At 43.3% G+C, this 22,879-nt stretch overlaps 1 protein-coding gene across 1 annotated transcript in view; it reads left to right on the plus strand.

Annotated features, from left to right (window-relative positions):
* Window positions 1–22,879, plus strand: part of copa (COPI coat complex subunit alpha) — a 151,578-nt gene that overhangs the window by 123,262 nt on the left and 5,437 nt on the right. The window contains exons 27-29 of the mRNA XM_084327315.1: window positions 2,745–2,855; window positions 4,090–4,251; window positions 5,895–6,089. Of these exons, the coding sequence (XP_084183441.1) occupies window positions 2,745–2,855; window positions 4,090–4,251; window positions 5,895–6,089 (468 nt within the window). The remainder of the gene's footprint in view (window positions 1–2,744; window positions 2,856–4,089; window positions 4,252–5,894; window positions 6,090–22,879) is intronic.

Genomic DNA, 22,879 nt, shown 5'->3' on the forward strand with positions numbered 1-22,879 from the left:
GGAGGGTTTCATATGAGGACGTTAGTAATTGATCATAAAAATCTGAAACAAAACCTCTTGATGTCTCTCTTTCATAGAAGAATTTGTGGTATCTGTGGTGTACAATTGGTATATTTAATGGAACACCGTGAGCCTTCAAACATGCCAATAACTGTGCGCAAAAGTAATATGTGGACTTGGCGAGATAAATTTTTTTGCGTATTTCATTGAAACTACAAAAACCCTGTTTATTGAAGACGTCTCCTAATGAGTGTATGCCTTGCTTTTCCCATCTAGGGAATCTTATAGGTTGTTTTTCTATCCAGAGTGCATTGTTATTGAATAAGGGAGTATGATTATGCCATTTATGTAGGGTAGAATATTTTTTTTGTGTTTCGCGACATATCCGGATCGCATGAGTGATTATGGGGCCAAATTTCCGTTCGCATTGCTTAATTGGTAATTTGGTGTATACTATGCCCTTCAGCTTATGTGGAGCTACTATATTTTCTTCTAAATTTCTATATTTCTATATATAAAGATATATATATATATATAAAGATATATATATATATATTTGAAAAACGATACAGATATTTTCCGATATCACATTTTTATGCCTATTGGCCGATAATATCGGACATCCCTAGTCGAAACGGATAGTTTTTTAATCTGTTCATTTCCGTTTTATACCATTTTGAAAAACACTCGTTTTTTGAAACTTTCAGAGGAAAAAAAATGATTCGGCAGGAATCTAGCTTTACTGTAATACACAAAACACGTTGTCATTTTTCGGCCTATTTATGTATCGTTTTCAAATAAACGCTAGATTATCGATAGTATATGTGTACTTATGCACGCTATAGAAGCGGGCTGAAAAATCGATTATCTTATTTCCTGATCAGCACGCACACACTCACGGCTACACACACACATATGGGACACGTTGATATATAGGTGAAAACAGCTCTGATTATCCCAAGACTGGTAAGATAGATTCCTTACCTCAGATCAGATGTTCTCCAAAAATATTATTCAAATTCCTGATCACCATTCCAAATATCAATCGCGTTTATTGATCCAACGCTGGGTGGTCGAAAGACATATTCCACGCTGTTCTGATGGTGGGCGATGACTGCAATAGGCTCGGATTACATGCCTGACAAGTAAAATGTGGAATCCGGACAATTTTTTTCCCCATCCATTTCATTCAGTCCAATCCAATGGGGTGCAATACCATCCGGAGAGACGATAGGGGGCGGTATTTTCCCTGTTTGAGCTCAGACAGATCCCGATTCCCCACTGGTAACGTGAGGCTAGATTGATGAAAAATTTATGGAAATCGATAATTAAAGAAATAACTATTAAAAACAAGATTTCTCGTCGGTTGGCACTCAACGGTTGGCATGAACTAATGAGAATTCTCGTCGCTGGCACTCAAAGTGTTAAGAGAACTCTTCCCTCTAACACTGTATATCTAAAACAGTTATTCATAATACATATTAACACTTTGAGTGCCAGCCACGAGAAACTCGTTAGTTCATGCCATGCGTTGAGTGCCACGAACGAGAAATTTTAACCTCGTTATTTAATCGTTTTTTTTTTTTATTATCGATTTCCATACATTTTTCATCAATCTAGCCTCACGTTACCAGTGGGGATCTATCTGAGCTCGAACAGGGAAAATACCGCCCCCTATCGTCTCTCCGGATGGTATTGCACCCATTGGATTGGACTGAATGAAATGGATGGGGAAAAAAAGAGTCCGGAATCCACATTTTACTTGTCAGGCATGTAACCGGAGAGACGATCCCAGTCATTGCCCACCCTCAGAACAGCGTGGAATATATGTTTCCAGTACCCAGCGTTGGATCAATAAACACAATCCATATTTGGAATGGCGATCAGGAATTGGAATAATCTTTTTGGAGGACATCTGATCTGAGGTAAGGAATCTATTTTACCAGTATTGGGATAATCTGAGCTCTTTTCACCTATATCTCGGCGTGTCCCATATGTATGTGTGTGGCTGTGTGTGTGTGTGTGTGTGTGCTGATCAGGAAATAAGATAATCGATTTTTCAGCCCGCTTCTCTAGCGTGCATAAGTACACATATACTATCGATAATCTAGCGTTTATTTGAAAACGATTCATAAATAGGCCGAAAAATGACAACGTGTTTTGTGTATTCCAGTAAAGCGCGATTCCTGCAGAATCTTTTTTTTTCTGGAAGTTTAAAAATGGTATAAAACGGAAATGTAACTATTAAGAAACAATCCGTTTCGACAATGTTGACTGCAAACAAGTCATTGATAAGCGACGGGCGTATTAGACACACAATTTAAGATATAGTTTATGCGTTCGCAAATGTGCTCGCCCTCCCATTGACTACAGCGCTGGCATTTAAGCACTATTTCTGGCACCCCCTGCTGGCACTCAAAGTGTTAATAATGAAATTAATAAATAATAAATAAATACCTTTTTTATACGTATAAAAACAATAACTAACCTTCTTACTGTCATGCACGCGTTCGAATATACTAACCTACACTGTAGCACTCAACACTTTGATTGATTCAAACTTAATGTATAATATGAAGAACAGAATGGTCATTTCACTTTACATTCCACTACGGTATCCTGGCTGATATCAGCTGATCCCTAGTCATACTGTGGGTTTCCTCCTAGTTGGGATATCTGCTCATCCTGGCTCTCGTCACTTGGATATGATATTATAACTGTGATCTGTCTGGGGGGGTTTGCAGGCTCAGCAGCTGATAACCATCTGCAGAGAGTACATCGTGGGCCTCACCATGGAGACGGAGAGGAAGAAGCTGCCTAAAGACACTCTGGACCAGCAGAAGAGGTTATGTGAGGTAGGCTTGGGCAGTATCATTTTTTTCATGCCGTCATACCTTGCTGACATAATACCCCGGTATGGGTATTATGACGGTATGACTTTCATTTTCATCAGCGGCGGGGGCGGAGCTAACAATATACTGTTATCACCATACATAACGCTTATATTGAAACACGTTGACATTAGGGCCGTTCTTTCAACCTAAAAGTGCACTTTCTTCAACCTCGAACCTAAATTCCTTAGCAACCCGTGTTACCAAGTAAACAAATCACAGAACGATAGCCAGTTAGTTAGCCAGCGCCAGCCAGATACTACTGTTAGCTCCCAACGATAGCCACGTTAGTTAGCCAGCGCCAACCAGGTACTACCGTTAGCTCCCAGAACGATAGCCACGTTAGTTAGCCAGCGCCAGCCAGGTACTACCGTTAGCTCCCAATGATAGCCACGTTAGTTAGCCAGCCAGCTACTACCGTTAGCTCCCAGAACGATAGCCACGTAACCCTCTGCTGGCACGTGCTGTGCACTACAATCAACTCTGTGTCAGTGTAATAGCAGTCTGTGCCGTCACGGTATTGAGAATCATACCGGCGGGATTTCGAAATATCCTGGTATACCGTAATATCGTCATACCGCCCAAGCCTAATGTGAGGTAAAGATATCCAGCTTTCTATCGGTGGACTCTATCTACCGGTGGTTTCTATCTCTGTGATTTCTGGAGAGAAGGAAGTTTTGTTGGAAGTTCTGTTTTAACCAAATCATTTTCAGTCAATCTTATCAATACTTCCGTCATGAACGAGTAGAATCGTTTAATCTTCTCCTTTGCACTTCACTGCACCTAAATCTATATCATCAGACCATATTTTTAGGTTTTTAGATTATATTTTAGCATTTTTAGATTATATATATTAGATTAGATTATATATATATTGTAGCTATATTTATTGTATGGCAAATATAACATTTGCTTACATACCCTCATCTTGCACCTTGATCTTTTTACACTGCCTACTTGCCCATTATGTGCATGTCCAGAGTTAATTATATTGTTATATTGTCTACACTGCCTATTTTTATTCTATTTGTATTTTTACTTCTCCACTGTACTATAATTCTATGACCTGTATCATGTCTCCTACTACCTGTACCTCCCCCATGCTGCTATGATGCCTGAAGGGATCAATAAAGGAATATCTTATCTTATATCTCTCATGCCTCTCTCCGCCCCGCCCCCCCCCCCCCCCCCCCCCCAGATGGCAGCGTACTTCACCCACTGCAGTCTCCAGCCGGTCCACATGGTGCTAGTGTTACGTACGGCTCTGAACCTGTTCTTTAAACTGCGCAATTTCAAGACTGCTGCCAGTTTTGCCCGACGCCTGCTGGAGCTGGGGCCCAAGCCAGAGGTCGCACAACAGGTACGTGTGTGTGTGTCAGTAGAGCTGCCGCGGTATTGATGTTTTCCTTACCGCACACATTTGCGAAATATTTCCTACCGCTGCGGTTATTACCGCACACACACACACACACAAAAAAAAAGTTTGAATGCATTTTTTTTTGTAGTCTACTCTTTATAGCATATAGCCTGCCTCTAGTCTAAATGTCTATCTTTAGAGGATGACTTTGCAGCATGAATATTGTTTGGGATTCGGCAAGCACGCATTCGTTAAAAGTGAAACACGGATTCGAAGTATCCCCTCTGTGTCGCGACCCTTTCTTCTTATTATTATTATAACGTTACTACTTATGATTACAAAGGCATTCGTTTTGTGGCATTACGTTATATAGTTACACGTTCGTATTTACCGGACCATAGCAAGGCAAGCGTTACTCAATTCATATCTCAGTTCCTTTCTTTGCTCAGAGCGTGCAGAGTTGTACCCATTCTGCGGTCTGTTAATAAAGTTTTCTTTCTTTTTTTTTTTTACTTTGACCAGTCAGCTGGTTCTTTTAGCGTTTATCGCTTTTTCATCGCATTCATACTTGGTCAAGTTTGACCGACAGAAGCAGGCTGAAAGGGTTCAGATGGGGGGGAAGACACTCTGGGAAAGGCACGGCTGCCGTCCGGGATTCGAACGCGCTCAGCCCCAGATCCGTGACGAGCACGGTTGTCCACGGCGCTGAAATAGCACTCGCGGTACGTGGTGAGCTACTGGAGCTCCCTGTTAATAAAGTTTTCAATCAGACAAGTGTATAGAACGAAGGGCTTTTATTATAACATTTCGTTGCAGTAAAATCATTATGCCTCGTTCCCTGAGGAGCGACGGTACGTCGGTAATCCACTCCGGTCTCCGGTGGGAGCTAACGTATATTAGCCGTGTTGTGACTGAGCTCTGATCAATGGCTGAGATTCAGGAAGTAAAAGCACTGCAAGACGATCCATCGTGTGACGCGTCTCTCTTCTGACCAATCAGTGGTCTGCAATGTTTCACATGACTTTTCTGGTACCCAATAGGGTCGCTTGGAACCTCGATAGAGGAGTAGGGTATATCTGCAGAGCCGCAAGCCCAACGAGAGAAGGGTGCTTTATTATTATAAAAAAAAAAACATCGGTGACGCGGTATTCAGCCTACTCTTGCGGTGGGCGTGATGTAACAGCGATACCGCGGTAATGCGGTAATCGCGGCAGCTCTATGTGTCAGTGTTGTGTGTCAGTGTTGTGTGTCAGTGGTGTGTGTCAGTGTTGTGTGTGTAAGTTCACTGAGTTGTTTGCGTGTGTGTGTCAGTATTGTGTGTGTAAGTTCACTGAGTTGTATGCGTGTGTGTCAGTATTGTGTGTGTAAGTTCACTGAGTTGTATGCGTTTGTGTCAGTATTGTGTGTGTAAGTTCACTGAGTTGTATGTACTGTATGTGTGTGTGTGTGTCAGTATTGTGTGTGTAGGTTCACTGAGTTGTACGTGTGTGTGTGTGTGTGTGTGTGTGTGTGTGTGTGTGTGTGTAAGTGTTGTGTGTGTCAGTGTTGTGTGTGTGTGTGTGTGTAATGATCCCTTCATGCTCTGGGGCGATTAATAACGCACCAGTTCTCTTAACGTTACACACATTCTCACTCTTCTCACTCAGACACGCAAGATCCTGTCGGCCTGCGAGAAGACCCTGACTGACGCTCACCAGCTGAACTACGACCCCCACAATCCCTTTGACCTGTGCGCCGCCTCTTTCGTGCCCCTGTACCGCGGGCGGCCGGTGGAGAAGTGCCCCCTGTCCGGAGCGTGCTACTGCCCCCCCTACAAGGGGCAGGTCTGCAGGGTCACACAGGTATGTAGAGCTACTGCCCCCCCTACAAGGGGCAGGTCTGCAGGGTCACACAGGTATGTAGAGCTACTGCCCCCCCTATAAGGGGCAGGTCTGCAGGGTCACACAGGTATGTAGAGCTACTTCCCCCCCTACAAGGGGCAGGTCTGCAGGGTCACACAGGTATGTAGAGCTACTGCCCCCCCTACAAGGGGCAGGTCTGCAGGGTCACACAGGTATGTAGAGCTACTGCCCCCCCTACAAGGGGCAGGTCTGCAGGGTCACACAGGTATGTAGAGCTACTGCCCCCCCTACAAGGGGCAGGTCTGCAGGGTCACACAGGTATGTAGAGCTACTGCCCCCCCTACAAGGGGCAGGTCTGCAGGGTCACACAGGTATGTAGAGCTACTGCCCCCCCTACAAGGAGCAGGTCTGCAGGGTCACACAGGTATGTAGAGCTACTTCCCCCCCCTTTAGAGCTACTGCCCCCCCCCCCCCCCCTACAAGGGGCAGGTCTGCAGGGTCACACAGGTCAGAGGACTGGTCACAACAACAATAATAATAACTATAAGGGCTTAACTTGACTAAACAAAAACAATAAAGCTATAAAGCCCTGAGGAGGCTGAAAACCGGCTAGAACATATAGTTGACGCGTCTGTGGCTCGTGCGGGATACTCGTCTGGTTGAAATATAGAATGTCCACAAGGTCTGTTGCAGTAATAATATACCCCCAAAAACTGTTGGCTCTCTGCCGGTAACCAAACACCTGCTGTCATCAGTCCCATTACCCATTAACACTTTCAGTGCCCAGCAGGGGGCGCACATTTAGTGCTTGAATGCCCACCATCCACTTCAATGTTAGCATTAATATCGCCTAATCTATGTTTTAAATTATGGCTATGTGTCTAATCTGCCCGTCGCTTATCAATGACTCATTTTCCAGTCAACATTGTCGAAGCGGATTGTTTTTTTATCGGTTCATTTCCGTTTTCACGGGGGGGGGAAAGATTCCATGATAATCGCCCTGTACTGTAATATTCTAGAACGTTGTCATTTTTCGGCCTATTTATGAATCGTTTTCAAATAAACGCTAGATTATCGATAGTATATGTGTACGTGTGCACGCTGGTGCCGCCAGTTCCTGATCGCTCTTACAGTCAAACAGCCATATCACATTATAGGGGAAAAGCTTATATCTCCGTGAAAACAGGTCTGATTATCCTAAGACTGGTAAAATAGATTCCTTACCTGAGATCAGATGGTATCCAAATGGATTATTCCAATTCCTGATCGCCATTCCAAAAATCGATCCTTTTATTGATCCCACGCGTATACTGTAAAACACATATTACACGCTGTGCTGAGGGTCCAGAATGAATCTGATCGGCTCCGGTTACATGCGTGAGAAGTAAAATGTGGATTCCGGAGTTTTTTTTTCTCATCCATTTTCAAGTTTCAAGTTTCTTTAATAGTTGTCATACAGAAGTACAGAATACTTTTATACAAAATGCTTCTTACTGTTACGCTCCAGAGACTGTGCTAGACAAGATAGTATGAAATAAAATAGTATAGCATGTAAAATAGAAGTAAAAGAAAAGGTCACAGTGTTCAGTATAGACATATGTACAATGTTCGATGCAGAATAGAAGTAACTGAGTTACCATACAATATTCTATGCAATGTACTAATATACAATACTATATAGTGCAGAGCAGAAATGGGATGAGGTACAATTTAGGTACAATTTACAGTAAGGTGTACGAGTTGTAGTGCAAATCCTTTACCAATAAATATAAAGTGTAAAGTGTGTTTAGGTGATCTAAAGCAGACCTGGGCATTGTACGGCCCGCGGGCCGGATCCGGCCCGCGGGATGATTCTGACCGGCCCGCGAAAGATTACATGATAATAAAAAAAAAATAAAAAAAAATATTTTTATTTAATTTTTTTTTTTTTTTTTTTTTACTTTTTTTTTTTCATGTCAACGTTCACACGCACAGTATACGCTTAGGAGACATGCTCAGAAGATGTTGGTTCTCTTTGGATCCACCTACATATGTGAACAGACATTCTCAGTCATGACGTTTACCAAGTCCAGGTACAGATCCTCTCTCACTGATGAACATCTGGCAGCTGTGCTTCGCATCTCCACCTCAGACATGCAACCTGACTTTGATGGACTTGTTAAAGCTCAACAGAGACTGGATTTCTCACACTGAATGAAAAAAAAGAACTGAAGAACACTAAAATGTGGAAATATAACAAGTGAAATGGGACACTTGATATTTTTTTTTCTTTTTTTTGCACAGTTCTGAAAACATTAAATGTTTAATATAGGCATGTAAAGTAAAAAAGGCTACAAAACTGGGACACTTTTCTTTACACAGTTCAGTGACATGTCTTGTTTATTTTTGCTATAAGATGATGTGATGTCTTTAGAAAGCTAAGAAAATCCTTGTTTCAATAGTATATGAAACTCAAAATGCCCTTTGTTATTAATGTTTCACATTTTGTTTATCATTTTGGAAATAAATTCTATTTGAATAAATGATATTTTTGAAAGCTAACCTCACCTTTTAATTGCCAAATAATAACATACACTCTTACCAGGGGTCAAAACAATGCCATTTACTGCTTTTTATATAGAAATAAAATGTATATTATGCATAATTGAGTTTGGAATTTTGGCCCGGCCCCCCAACATATTTTCAGTTGCTCATTCGGCCCCCCGGGAAAAATAATTGCCCACCCCTGATCTAAAGTGTGGAGAGTGGGTGCTGCAGTGTGTTGTTTGTCTGAGGTCTAAAGTTTGTAGCTCCACCTTCTCAGAATATTCTCTTTTTTTTTTGTTACATAATGTAAAATTACAGATTCATACCTTCAAAATAAGCCATCAATTGTCAAATTTGAGACGATAGTTTTCAATCAATGTCCTATCAAACATTCTGGTAAAATCCTAACTACTTTTCAGGATAGGACTAGAACTTGATCCAAGTTCATTCAGCTATCTGATGAGAGAACTACACTCCCAGAATTCAATGTGATCATTGTCACTAGAACCATTTCACACCTGGAGCAAAGGCCCAGTCATTCCTTTGTTATTCCAGTGAATGGACCCAGCAGGAGGCCTAGCCTAGCGACAAGCGGCCACTACATAGTTGGGTATTGAAAAAATGCTCATATCCAAAAGTAGTAGAGAGAGAGAGAGGGATAGAGAGAGAGAGATGGTATTTACAGTACTGTACCATATCAAAAAAAAAAGCAAACCAATAACAATTTGTGGTTGTATTTCTCTAGAATGACTAGAATACCTTCTGGGGTGGACGCCAAGCCTGTTCACACAACAGCAGGAACTTGCTGCACAGCCGCATGAATTTATTTTCATTGATGAGGCTGGATTCAACCTAAGCCAAACGACACACATTCAAATCCAACCCTAACTAACCTTACTGTCATGCACTTGTCCTAATATACTAACCTACACTGTAGCACTCAACACTTTGATGAACATTGTTAGTTACTCAGCTGATATAGTTGTGCCCTTCCTGATGACTTCAGCTAAATGACTAGATGTAAATGTAATGTGTAAATGTAAGTGTGTGTGTGTGTGTGTGTGTGTGTGTGTGTGTGTGTGTGCGCGTGTGTGTGAAAGTAAGACATCCTTGACTTAGTAAACTCACTGACAGCACGTGTGGCAGATTTATATCCAGCTTTTAATTTGATCGTTTGTTTGTGTGTTTCTGTGTGTCTGTGTGTCTGTGTATGTGTGTGTGTGTGTGTCTGTGAAACATGTCTTGTACTCATTTACCTCACTAAATACACCAATGTGTAACTGTAGATTTCAAGAGAGAGAGAGAGAGAGAGAGAGAGAGACATTTATAATAATTATATTATTAATTAGTTTTTTTACACACACACACTAATAACATGATCATAACCAGTGATGCCACAGATTACTTGTAAAAGTAATCCGATTACTGATTATTGATTACTCCTTTAAAAAGTAATCCAAGTTACTTTACTGATTACTTGATTATCAGAGTAACTTAGTTACTTTGAAAGTAACTAGGTTACGAAGTTGTCGTCGTTCCCCCAACCGTTTTTTTTTAAACGCTTTATTGAAAGTGCATAAATTGTTTTTAACTTGTTTCTCTGCACATAACGTAAATTGTTAAACTAGTGCTTCAGCTTCTGTACCATCAAGTATGGTAAAGCAACAGTCTATGATGCTCACAGCATTAGAGCAGCCAGCCAGTGGTTTTACAAAACCAGTGTATCCATTCACATCTAACAAATGCAGGCTGAACTATTCAATTATATCAACTGTAACTATTAAATTGTTTTTATAAATGTCTCTCTATAAACATACAATCAGTCTCTCTTTAACATGTAAATTAACTGTAAATCTGGCAAATAAGAGAGCTTTTGCTCTGCCACCATCAAATATACATTAATCAAAAGGGAAAGAAACAATCTCTCTCTTTTGCTGTTTGGCTGGCCTCCGAGTCCTCCTGTACCTAGTCGAAGCGTCGGCTAGTGTTGTGATTCCAGATGCTTTCAATGCAATTGGATGTGCTGTTTTTAGCGGTAGACAGTATTTTGTTTCCTCCGCATATGAACGTGAAGTAGTGACTGAGGCTACGTTTATACGAGCGTTTTGGGATGGAAGTCTGAACAGAAACTCACTTTTAATTTTGCCAAGCGTTTTGGGGTGGAATTCTCCGACGACGGAGCCCTGCTGTCACACGATTGGCGCATATGTCACATGACGTGCTGTGAAGACCCGCCCTACTCTGCCTCTGATTCGCAGACTGTGGATGGGGAATGTGATTGTACCAAAGCAGAGTCACTCACAGACAGAGTGTCCAGTCACGCCGCGGGACACATTCTTGTGTAACCCTTTCACTGCCACACTACGTCACTCCCAAAAGAAAAACAGCTCAAAATGTATTTTTGACTGTCGAAAACGAAATAAAATACTGCATTCCGCCTGCATTATGAATTTATGATGAGATAGTAACGAAATAGTAACGCACAGCCACTTGGACAAGTAACTGCAATCAGATTACTGGCTTTTAAAGATTAACGCGTTAGATTACTATTTTCGGGGGAAAGTAATCAGATTACAATAACGCGTTACTTTGTAACGCGTTACCGGCATCACTGATCATAACCAAACCAATTTCAAATGTATCATCAAGTACAAAATAGATTTGATCGTAATATTTATGAGAATGCATGTTTTTTCACACTACAGGAGGAGTATGTCACAGTATGATGTCATAATCGAACATTCTAGAACATTTGTGTTCTATATATGCAACAATTCTCTGAGCATTTCCTGGCATTTTTTCAGACTACAACATCAATCCAGAGAGAGAGAGAGAGAGAGAGAGGGTCTTCACCTCTCTACTTTCTACTCTACTCGGATGGTATTTACTGTACCAACCACCGTTATAGTTGATCATGACACTGCCAGAAAGGATGTAGTATTTCTTCTAGATGGTTCTGACGGCACAAGGAATGGATTCCCAGCTATGCGTAATTTTGTTGAGAGTGGTGGAGAAACTCAATGTGGGAGAAAACAAAGACCGCGTCTCTGTGGTCCAGTACAGCAGAGATCAAGAGGTTCATTTCTATCTGAACACATACACCACAAAAGAGCATATTCTTGCCATTTGTGGTTGTATTTCTCTAGAATGAGAGAGAGAGAAATGAGAGAGAGAGAGAGAGAGAGAGAGAGAGAGAGAGAGAGAGAGAAAAAGAAAGAAAGAAAGTGTGTGTACATGTCCACGGATGTGTGCTTGCCATAGTGATTGATGACACTTCACAGGCATGTCTTTAGTATAGGTTAGAAAGCAACCTGGGTTCTCAGACAGAGAGAGAGAGAGAGAGAGAGAGAAAGCTCCCGTCTGGTAGAGATTTGGGCTCTACTGAGCCTACCTTTCTAGTTGAAACGTTGCAATTTTTACATCATGCGTAAGCTGTCAACTAGCGAGATGCGTTGTTACAGAGCTGGTTACAGAGCTGGTCCACACTGCTATTATGAAATGACCCGAAATTTATGTAAGCTTGTCAACTAAAGCGGTCCGTGTTTAATAATAATAATAATAATGACTTGGATTTATATAGCGCGACAGCGCGGGTGAGCAAACTTGTCACAGCAGCCAGTGATCATTCATACCTCGTATACACAGACGCACTCTGCCATACAGTAGTTAATGTTAAATAAAGCCCATTTGAATTGAGAGAGAGCGAGAGTGTGTGTATGTAAGCTTTTTTTTTTTTTTTATCTGAGACAATGTCCGCGAATGTCCTCAGACTCCTCACGCAGGAGAGGATAAACGACTGCAAAAAGTCGAGTCCCGTGGATATTATTGCATCAGATAATTCATACATTATTATGTTTAGAATTTGGATGGGGGGGTAGGCTCTGATACCAGTCTCACGCCTCTGCGGGGGTGTAACACCTATTCACAGCGCACACGCCGCTATTGTGTGTGTGCGCGCGTCCATGTATGTGCGTTTCGTGACGCGTTGTAGTTCTTATCGCAAATGGAGATTATTACAATCATGCCATCTAGCAAGAATTAAACGTATTTACAAGTCGTATTAGGTTTAGCAAGTTGGGGGACGTATACCTTACATGTCAAAGCACTAGAAATGGCAATTTTTCTATTTTTATCGATTTCTGAAAAGATGTCCTTTTTGAGCATTTAAGAGGGATTCTAATTTCTTTTGTTGTCCGCCGACGGGTTCAAAGCTCCAGCGTGACCCCTAAGGGTTAAGTGAGTGTGTGGGTGTGTGTGCTGTGTGCATTTGATGGTTGTTGCATAGTGTTTATTGTTCGTTGAGCAGCCTGATGGCCTGGGGATAGAAGCTTCTTCTGAGTCTTTCTGTGCTCGCCTTAAGACTCCGGTATCGCTTGCCTGACCGCAGCAGTTCAAAGAGGCAGTTGTTCGGGTGGCTGGAGTCCTTGATGATTCTCTTAGCCTTACCCCTGCACCGCTTGTTGTAAATGTTCTGGAGGGTGGGAAGCCCCCCTCCAATTGTGCGTTCGGCTGAACGTGTCACTCTTTGTAGTCTGCTACGGTCTTGTGCAGTGCTATTCCCAAACCAGGAGGTGATGTTGCCAGTCAGGATGCTCTCTATTGTACATGAGTAGAAGTTCTTAAGGATCTTCTGACTGAGGGGCGGCTACGTGGCGTAGTGGGCAAGGCGCTCGCCACGAAATGCTGGAGACGCTGGGCTCGTCAGTTCGAGCCCAGCGCTCCACATTTGCTTTCAGTTTAGCTGGTCGTCCGTACTAATACACATTGGCCGTATTAGGGGGTGGGAAACTGATGGGTGGGGATCGGGCGTTGTGGACAGCGACTCCTACAGGTCGGTTGGTGCGCCTGCGCAGTAGAATCAGGAAGTGTCGGGGGCAGCGTGAGCCTCCCATGCGTTACTCCTCGCCACTGAGAGATCGAGCTGCGCAGGTGAAAAGATGCGACTGCTGTTACCTCAAGTACCGGAGGGGACTTGTGCTATGTATGTGGGAGGCAAGAAACGGCGTCCGTGACAGGGGAGGGTTGAATTGGATGATACGAAATTGGGATGGGAGAAAATATAGAAAAAATGGGAGAAAAAGTGGATTAAAAAAAAAGGATCTTCTGACTGACTTGGAACTTCCTTAGGCGCCTGAGGAAGTAGAGGCGTTGTCGTGCCTTCTTCACAACACTGTCAATGTGTGTGGTCCATGTCAAGTCCTCGGATATGTGGGCTCCGAGGTACTTGAAACTGTTCACTCTCTCAACCGGTGCCCCGTCGATGCTGAGGGGGCTGTAGTCCTTGACCCCCGACCTCCTGAAGTCCACATTCATCTCTTTTGTTTTGCTGACGTTCAGGGAGAGGCAGTTCTCCTGACACCACTGTGACAGATTCTCTACCTCTTCCAGGTAGGCCCTCTCGTCGTTGGCAGAGATCAGGCCCACCACTACTGTGTCATCAGCAAATTTGATGATTGTGTTGTTCCGCTGTGCCACGCAGTCATGTGTGTACAGGGAGTAGAGGAGGGGGCTCAGAACACAGCCCTGGGGGGCCCCTATGTTGAGCGTGATGGATGAGGAGGTGCAGTTGCCTGCTCTTACCACCTGGGGTCTGCCCGTCAGGAAGTCCAAGACCCACTGGCAGAGGCCCTAGTTCAAGCCCAGGTCCCTGAGCTTGGCTATGAGTTTGGAGGGGACTATGGTATTGAATGCTGAGCTGTAGTCGATGAACAGCATTCTCACATAGTTCCCCTGCCTCTTGTCCAGGTGTGATGCTGCTGTGTGCAGCACATGGGCTATGGCGTCCTCCGTGGACCTGTTAGGGCGGTATGCAAATTGCAGGGGGTCCAGGTTGATGGGGAGGGAGGAACAGATGTAGCCCTTCACTAGCTTCTCAAAGCACTTCATGGCTATGGAGGTGAGAGCTACAAGGGCGGTAGTCGTTGAGGCAAGCGGGCGTAGATTTTTTGGGTAGTTCAAGTTCAAGTTCTTTAATAGTTGTCATACAGAAGTACAGAATACTTTCATACAAAATGCTTCTTACTGTTACGCTCCAGAGACTGTGCTAGACAAGATAGTATCAAATAACATAATAACATAATATAGCATGTAATTTAGAAGAAGAAAAATGAGGTCACAGTGTTCGGTATAGACATATGTACAATGTTCTGAGTTACCATATAATATACAATACTATGCAGTCTACTAATGTACAGTACTATCTAGTGCAAAGCAGAAATGGGATGAGGTACAATTTTAGGTACAATTTACAGTAAGGTGTACGAGTTGTAGTGCAATCCTTCATCCATAAATATAAAGTGTGGGGAGTGGGTGCTACAGTGTGTTTGTTTAAAGTGGGTGTGTGCTATAAAGTGTGTGGAGTGGGTGCTACAGTGTGTTTGTTTAAAGTGAGTGTGTGCGTGTGGATGTGTGTGCTATGTGCGTTTGGTGGTTGTTGTTGTGTAGTGTTCATTCATTGTTCGTTTAGCAGCCTGATGGCCTGGGGATAGAAGCTTACAGGGTACAGGGATGATGGTGGACTTCTTCAGACAGGTGGGGATGACAGCCTGTTCTAAGGACAGGTTAAAGATGTCAGTGAATACCGGGGCCAGTTGGTCGGCACAGACTTTTAGGACGCGGCCCGGGATGCCGTCCGGTCCTGCTGCCTTCCTGATATTCACTTTCTTAAAGGTCCGCCTCACCTCATGCTCTGTTGCCTTGAACACTGAGTCTCCATCAGCAGACCCCCCCCCCCCCCCCCCCCATTGCCGTGGCTTGTAGGCTGGTGTTGTTATTCACAGCCTCAAACCTCGCATAGAAGGTGTTGAGATCATTTGCTAAGGAGATGTCACTGTTCAGTTTGAGGGGGGTGTTTTTGTAATCTGTCATTGTTCTGAGGCCCTGCCACATACCTCTAGAGTCAGCCTGTTCAAACTGAAGTTCAACTTTATCCCTTTAACGCCGTTTTGCCTCTATTACTGCTCTCCTGACGTTGTATCTTGCCGTCTTGTGTTCATCCATGTTGCCTGTCACCAGCCCGGTGTTGTAGGCTGAGGTGCGCACTTTCAGAGCCTCACGGACGGATTTATCTACCCAGGGCTTTTGATTTGGGTAGATTCTAATTGTGGTAGAGGGGATTGTTTCTTCTACCAGAGTACAGACAAAGTCAAGCACCGTTTCAGTGTATTCGTTAATATTTGCTGTGTTATCACGGAATACATTCCAGTCTGTGCATTCGAGTGCAGCTTGGAGTGTCTCCTCTGACGTCACAGTCCAACGCTTAACCTCTCGCGATACTACCGGCGTTCGCTTGAGACTTTGTTTATACTTTGGCAAAAGAAAGATGGCGGCGTGGTCCGACTTGCCGAAAGGACTAAGAGCCTGTGACTTGTACCCATTCTTAAATTGCGAGTATACATGGTCTAATATGTTCTCGCCTCTGGTGGGACAGGTCACATGCTGATAGAAATTCGGCAACACCTTTTTAAGACGCGCGCTGTTGAAATTGCCCAGAACCAAAATGGCAGCGTCAACGCTAGCTGTAACTGAGGGGTTACAAAACCCTGACTGTATTAAAGATTGTTTAGATTAAACCACTACTAAATATTATTATTACTTGCCAGACAGTACAGTTAAATATGGCAGACACTCAATATACGGCACAGGGACAAAGGGATAACGTTTACAGTATTTTATTAGCAATATCAAATGTACAACTGAGAATTCGTACGTTGCTCTTTTATGGCGAATGATAGTAGAATGTCAGAGTATCAAAGTCAGTGGGAATGAATAATTCCTAGGTTAATAATACTCGACCGGAACGCTGCATGGAGTGAGATGGCGATACAGGGCAAACGAGGGGTATAGCTGGAGACTGGTGATTTCCCCCACGGAGTGGTAAGCTCCAGAGGAATTGAAGAATAGTCGGATACTCCTGCTGGTCACTGAAGAAAAGGGGTCTCATACGGATCCAGTCCTTGTAATCCAAGTGCTCGATAGCAGGGTAATAGCTCTTAATCCAATGCCCGACGGCAGTGATGATAGCTAGCTAGCTTCGTCCTCGAAGCTAGCCCGATGCAGATCTTCAGGTGTAGTTAAAACCAAACGCCAATGGTATTAACGATGCTCTTCTCCACGTTACTACGTTTACACAATTCACTATAATACACCAACAATGGTTCTACAATATCAAGGTCGTATCTAAGGAGCTACTAGCTATCCGTAACGATACACCGCCGGTAGGTTCCACTGCTCACATGTCCAATCGTTCTGCTGTTAGGTTCACCTCGTGTTCTGATACTAATTACGTTAAGTCCACACACACTTGCTAAGGTTCACACTAGTTACTGGGTTCACTTCGCACTTCACGTGTTTAGGTTTCGCACTGCTGCTGCTTGCGACTTTCACAATATATACTCAGAGTCATTTCTAGAGCGCAACCGAATCTCTTGTCCGGAATCAATGCGCTGGCCAAGGGCATGTCTCAACTTGTCCGGACTCGTCTTTGAACTTGTCTGGGGGGCGCGACTGTTGGCACCGTCAATGCCAGGGGCGGTGTCCAATGAGGAAAGCGAATAATGCTATGATTCAAACGGAGGCTTAAAGGTATATAGCTTATATATATAAATAATATACAAGTTATATAAAATAATAAACGTAGATTCTCAGTGTTAATCTGGCCCTTCAGAACACTAGCTATCTGTAGTCTATTTACCTCGTCGTGTAGCTTTGAAAGTGCGGCCCCAGTGTTCGCTTGTGGTGGGATATATACTCCGATCATGATGATGGACGTTAACTCCCTCGGGAGAAAGTTGCCTATATCGCACCACTCCTTGTTTTTTTTTTAAAGCTAAAGTTTTTATTGGAGAAGCAAGTTTGGAGAAGCAAGTTTGTACAATTACAGTCAGAATTATTCATTCACCCTTTTTTCCCCTTTTTTTTTGTATAATCTACCCATCCCACCCCCAAACCCACCCCCAAACCCACCCCACGAATCAACATGTAGGGTTACATACATAACATGCAACCAGAGAAAAGGTTAAATTACAGACAATAATAACAATTGCTACTTACAATGATACAATTAAATTAAACTAAATAATACAAAATACAAAATTTAACAAAGACAAATTAAATAATATAATAAAAAAAAAAATAATAATAATAATAATGATAATGATAATGATAATGATAATAATAAACAAAGGGAAAATAGTCTGAGTCAGATATGGTACATTAATCAATTATAGAGTATCTACATAGTTATCTGGTGGTATTACATAGTACTGTTGGGCCTGGTTAGATGGGAGGATCACTCAAAGAAGGAAGACACTCAGTCAGGAGGGAGAACAGATAGGCTGTTAAAGTAAGAAATGAACGGCTGCCACTTCTTAAAGAATTTTTCGTTAACTCCTCTAAGTGCATACTTAATCTTCTCTAGTTTTAGAAACGAGACCATATCTTTTAGCCAGGCGGAGAAGGGGGAGGTGTAGACAGTTTCCAGGCTAGGAGTATTCTCCGTCTGGCCAAGAGCGTGGCAAAAGCCAACATGTCGGTATCGTTTGGCTTAATAGGGAGAGGCTCAGCCGGTACGCCGAAAATGGCCAACAGTGGACAGGGCTGTATTGTGGTATCTAGTACTATCGAGAGCACATTGAATATCGAGGACCATAATGGTCTAAGCCCCGGGCAGGACCAAAACATGTGAGAGAGATCAGCTTGTGGGCTATTACAGCGGTCACAATTGGGATTGGAGTCTGGGTAGATTTCAGCTAGTCTTGCTTTGCTGTAGTGTACTCTGTGTACCACCTTTAGCTGTATTAGGCTGAGTCTGGCACAAGTGGAGGAGGAATTCACCCTATCCAGTGCTCCCCCCCACCACCCCTCTGTCAGTTCCACCCCCAGCTCTTCCTCCCACCTGGATCTCGTCTTAGCGCTTTTGTCTTTGGTCAAGCACATAGTATTTTGATAAATTTCAGATATAAGCCCTTTTTGGTTTGGTGATAGACCCAAGAGTCTCTCCCAATTTGATCGTTGAGGGGGGCTAGGAAAAGAGCGTGGAAGACCAAATTGGAGACACAAGGAGCTAAAACTGGAGAAAGTGTCACCGTCATATAGATCCTTGAAACTATTTATTCCGAGTCTGTTCCAGCGTGTAAAAGACGAGTCCAGAGTGGAGGGAACAAACAGGTGGTTATTACTAATAGGCCCCAAGACTGATGCTGCACAGAGTTTAAAGTGGCGACGAAACTGCATCCAAATCTTTAGAGTGGACAGAACAACAGGGTTTGAGGAGTGCCGGGAAGGAGAGAGAGGGAAAGAAGAGTAGACCAGAGCTGCCAGGGAGGATGAATGGCACGATTGTGCTTCTAAGCTACACCAGTCAGTTTCTGGGGCTTTCACCCAAAGAATAATTTTATGGATGTTGACAGACCAGTAATAGTGCATGAAATTAGGGAGCGCAAGTCCACCTGACCCCCTAGGTCCTTGTAGGATGGCTTTGCCTATTCTAGGGATCTTTCCCCCCCAGATAAAGGCAGATATTGCTTGGTCTATTGTGAGAAAAAAGGATTTGGGTAGAAATAGAGGGAGACATTGAAAGACATACAGGAATTTGGGCAGGATATTCATTTTAACACATTGTACTTTACCGGAGAGTGAGAGGGGCAGGCTGCTCCAACGTTGAAAGTCAGCTTTCATGTTAGTGATTAATGGGGGGAAGTTAGCTTAAAAAATAGAGTTTAAGGTGTGGGTGATCTTTATGCCCAGATATTTAAAGCCTGATTGTGACAGACGAAAGGGAATTGAAGATTGTGTAATTTGTAAGGCTGAGTTGTTAATGGGGAAACATTCACTTTTATGAAAATTTAGCTTATAGCCTGAGAAAGAGCCAAACTGTCTTAACATAGATTTTATGTGAGGGATGGAGGTAATAGGATGCGTCAAATAGAGCAGAAGGTCGTCAGCGTAAAGGGAGACCCTGTGTTCGACTCCGTGACGGGTGATACCACGGAAGTGGGGCGAGGACTTGAGTGCAATGGATAGAGGTTCAGCGGCGATGGCAAACAATAATGGAGACAAAGGACAACCCTGGCGTGTCCCTCTGGAAAGTGGGAAATAAGGGGAATTTATAGAGTTGGTAGTGACACAGGCCAAGGGGGCGGAGTAGAGTAGCCGGACCCATGAAATAAATGTGTCCCCAAACCCAAATTTCTGCAGAGTCGTGAACAAGTATTCCCACTCCACGCGGTCAAAGGCCTTCTCCGCGTCCAGAGATATAATTACCTCAGGAGGGAGAGAAGGACCTTAAGTGTGTATAATATTCAAGAGTCTGCGAATGTTAGAAAAGGAGTGGCGACCCTTAATGAAGCCAGTCTGGTCCTCAGAAATAATCAGAGGTAAGATGTTCTCCAGACGCCTAGCCATCACCTTGGCAATGACCTTTCCATCGTTGTTAATCAGCGAAATTGGGCGATACGATCCACAATCTGTGGGGTCTTTGTCCTTTTTAAGTAGGAGGGAAATGGTTGCTTGTGTGAGTATGTGGCAGTGTCCCATTTTTCAGGGACTCGTTAAACATTTCCATCAGAAGCGGGGCGAGTTTGTCACAAAACTTTTTATAAAAACTTGCCTCATAGCCATCTGGACCCGGTGCCTTGCTTCCGGTGCCTTGCTGCTCTGCGCTTGAGCTGATGTGCAAGCAGCCGACTGTTCTTGTCTCCATATTCATACGACAGGCCGCGGGAGTGGAGCAGCAGACCTTCAGCTTTCTTTGTGGATAATAGATCGAATTCAGACTGCAAATCCAGCTTCTTTTTATACAATTCAGGTGAAGGGTCTGCGGCGTACTCACCATCAAGCTGGAGAATAGAATCTGTAAGGTCCTGCAGCCGCTTTCTCTGGGTTTTGTTCGCATGGGCTACATGGGAGATAATTTCACCACGCAGAACCACTTTTAAAGTCTCCCACAACAGTGAGTGAGATATTGAATCCGATCTATTGGTGAGTAAGAAGTCATCAATTGACTTTGAAATTTTGTCACAAAACCCCTTGTCGGAAAGTAGCAAGGTATCAAATCTCCAGGGAGGGCGATCTTTTCTATTCAGAGTAAGGGAGATGTCCATTTGTATAGGCGCATGGTCTGAAATTACAATGGCTAAATAGTCAACTGAGCGGACAGAGTCTAACAGGGTTTTATCAATAAAAAAATTATCTATCCTGGTATAAAGAGTGGTGTACATGTGAAAAAAAAGAGAATGCCTTTAATAGTGGGTTAGCAGATCTCCATGGGTCCACACATCCATTTTCCCTCATAAAGGCTGATAAGGACCTGGACATTTTAGAGAGTGTTGAGGGTCTTAGAGAAGAGCGATCCAAAACCGGGTCCACAACACAGTTCAAATCGCCCCCCAAAATAAGTTGGTGTGTGTTTAAGTTTGGGAGGGAGGAGAGGATCTTGTTCATAAAACCAACGTCATCCCAGTTGGGAGCGTAAATATTGACTAAGAGCACTGGGGTTTGGAATAGAGTGCCCGTTACTATTATATATCTGCCATCCGGGTCAGAGATAACGTTAGAGGATGTGAATTGAACTTTTTTGTTTACCAGTATCGCAACACCTCTTGCCCGAATATTAAAATTGGAGTGAAATACCTGGCTGATCCAAGGCTTGTGTAGTCTAATTTGATCTGCTTTCAATAAGTGAGTTTCTTGCAAAAACATAATATCGGCCTTCAAGTTTCTTAGGTGAGCAAAAACCCTTGAACGTTTGACTGGCCCGTTCATAGATTTGACATTCCACGTGATCAGTCTAACAGAGTTGTCCCTCCTATTATTAGATGAAGTCATGATTCAGTTCAAGATTTGAGTGGTCTGATTGTCCCATATACAGGCCCCCTGTACAGGGGCATTGTAGACTCATAAAGTGACAAAGAAAAAAACAAATAACAAATAAGTAACTATAAACTGTATGTGTAACCACAACATCTGCAAAAACAGCATTAACAACAGAAAGTACCGACCTTTCCCGGACCGCATCCGGTGTAAGCAACCCCCAAAATAATCCCCTCTCCATTCCCATCCTAGGTTCCCTTCTCTTTTTCCCACATCTAGAGAACCGCAGGTAATCGCTACTAAACTTCCGGTGCATCTACAGACCTTAACCTAGCTTAGAATCTAACCTTGAACCTAACCTAGAAGCTAGAAACTAACCTAACCTAGAAGCTAAAACCTAACCTAGAAGCTAACCTAACCTAGAAGCTAGAACCTAGCCTAACCTAAAACCTAACCTAGAAGCTAGAACCTAGCCTAACCTAAAACCTAACCTAGAAGCTAGAACCTAGCCTAGAAGCTAAAACCTAACCTAACCTAGAACGTGAGCGTGAGCTCCCAATTTAAGAAAAAAAAAAAAAAAAAGTATATATCAAAGTGCATTTCGCTGTGACAAGCGACACATTATAGAAATAGAAATAACTGAAAGATACTGAACTTGAATAACAACTCAAGATTTGTCGAGCAAAGAAAAGAGTAGGGGGAGCACCAACCAGTAGGCTGGTGTGTTAACGTCATTCAGTCCAAGCCAGCTGTTGTAGAATTACATTATAGAAATAGAAATAACTGAAAGATACTGAACTTGAATAACAACTCGAGATTTGTCAAGCAAAGAAAAGAAAAGAGTAGGGGACGCGCCAACCAGTATGCTGGTGTGTTAACGTCATTCAGTCCCAGCCAGCTGTTAGCCAGCCTACGTTAAATCTGGTGTGTAAATAAACAAACCCCGACCGTTGTGTAGTTACCTCAGTCATGCCAATGAGCGTTGTAGAATGTCTGAGCAGCTGCGGGAGAGTCAAAGTACAACGTTTGGTCTTCGAAGTCCACGCGGAGGCGAGCTGGGTACAGCATTCCAAAACGAATGTTTTTCTTGTACAGTCGGGCTTTCACGTCGTTGTAAGCCGCGCGCTTTCGGGACAGTTCGACGCTGAAGTCAGGGTAGAGTGAGATCTTGTGGCCACGGTATCGCAGATCCTCCCTTCTCTTCCCAAAAACACGCTCCTTGTCCTGGTAGTTGTGGAAAAGTACGATGAACGCTCTGGGTCTGGGGTTGGTTCCTCCGGCTTTATTTTCTTTCCCCAGCCTGTGGGCGCGAGACAGTATGAGCGGCGTGGGGAAAAGATTAGCCCCACAAATCTCCGAAAACAATTTGGTTATGAATTGGATTGGATCCGAGCCTTCCATTTGTTCCACTCCTTGTTTATCATGAAAGCAATGCCGCCTCCTTTCGTCTTTAG

The sequence above is a fragment of the Notolepis coatsorum genome (genome assembly GCF_963971535.1).
Source record: "Notolepis coatsorum genome assembly, chromosome: 13".
Taxonomy (NCBI): Eukaryota; Metazoa; Chordata; class Actinopteri; order Aulopiformes; family Paralepididae; genus Notolepis; species Notolepis coatsorum.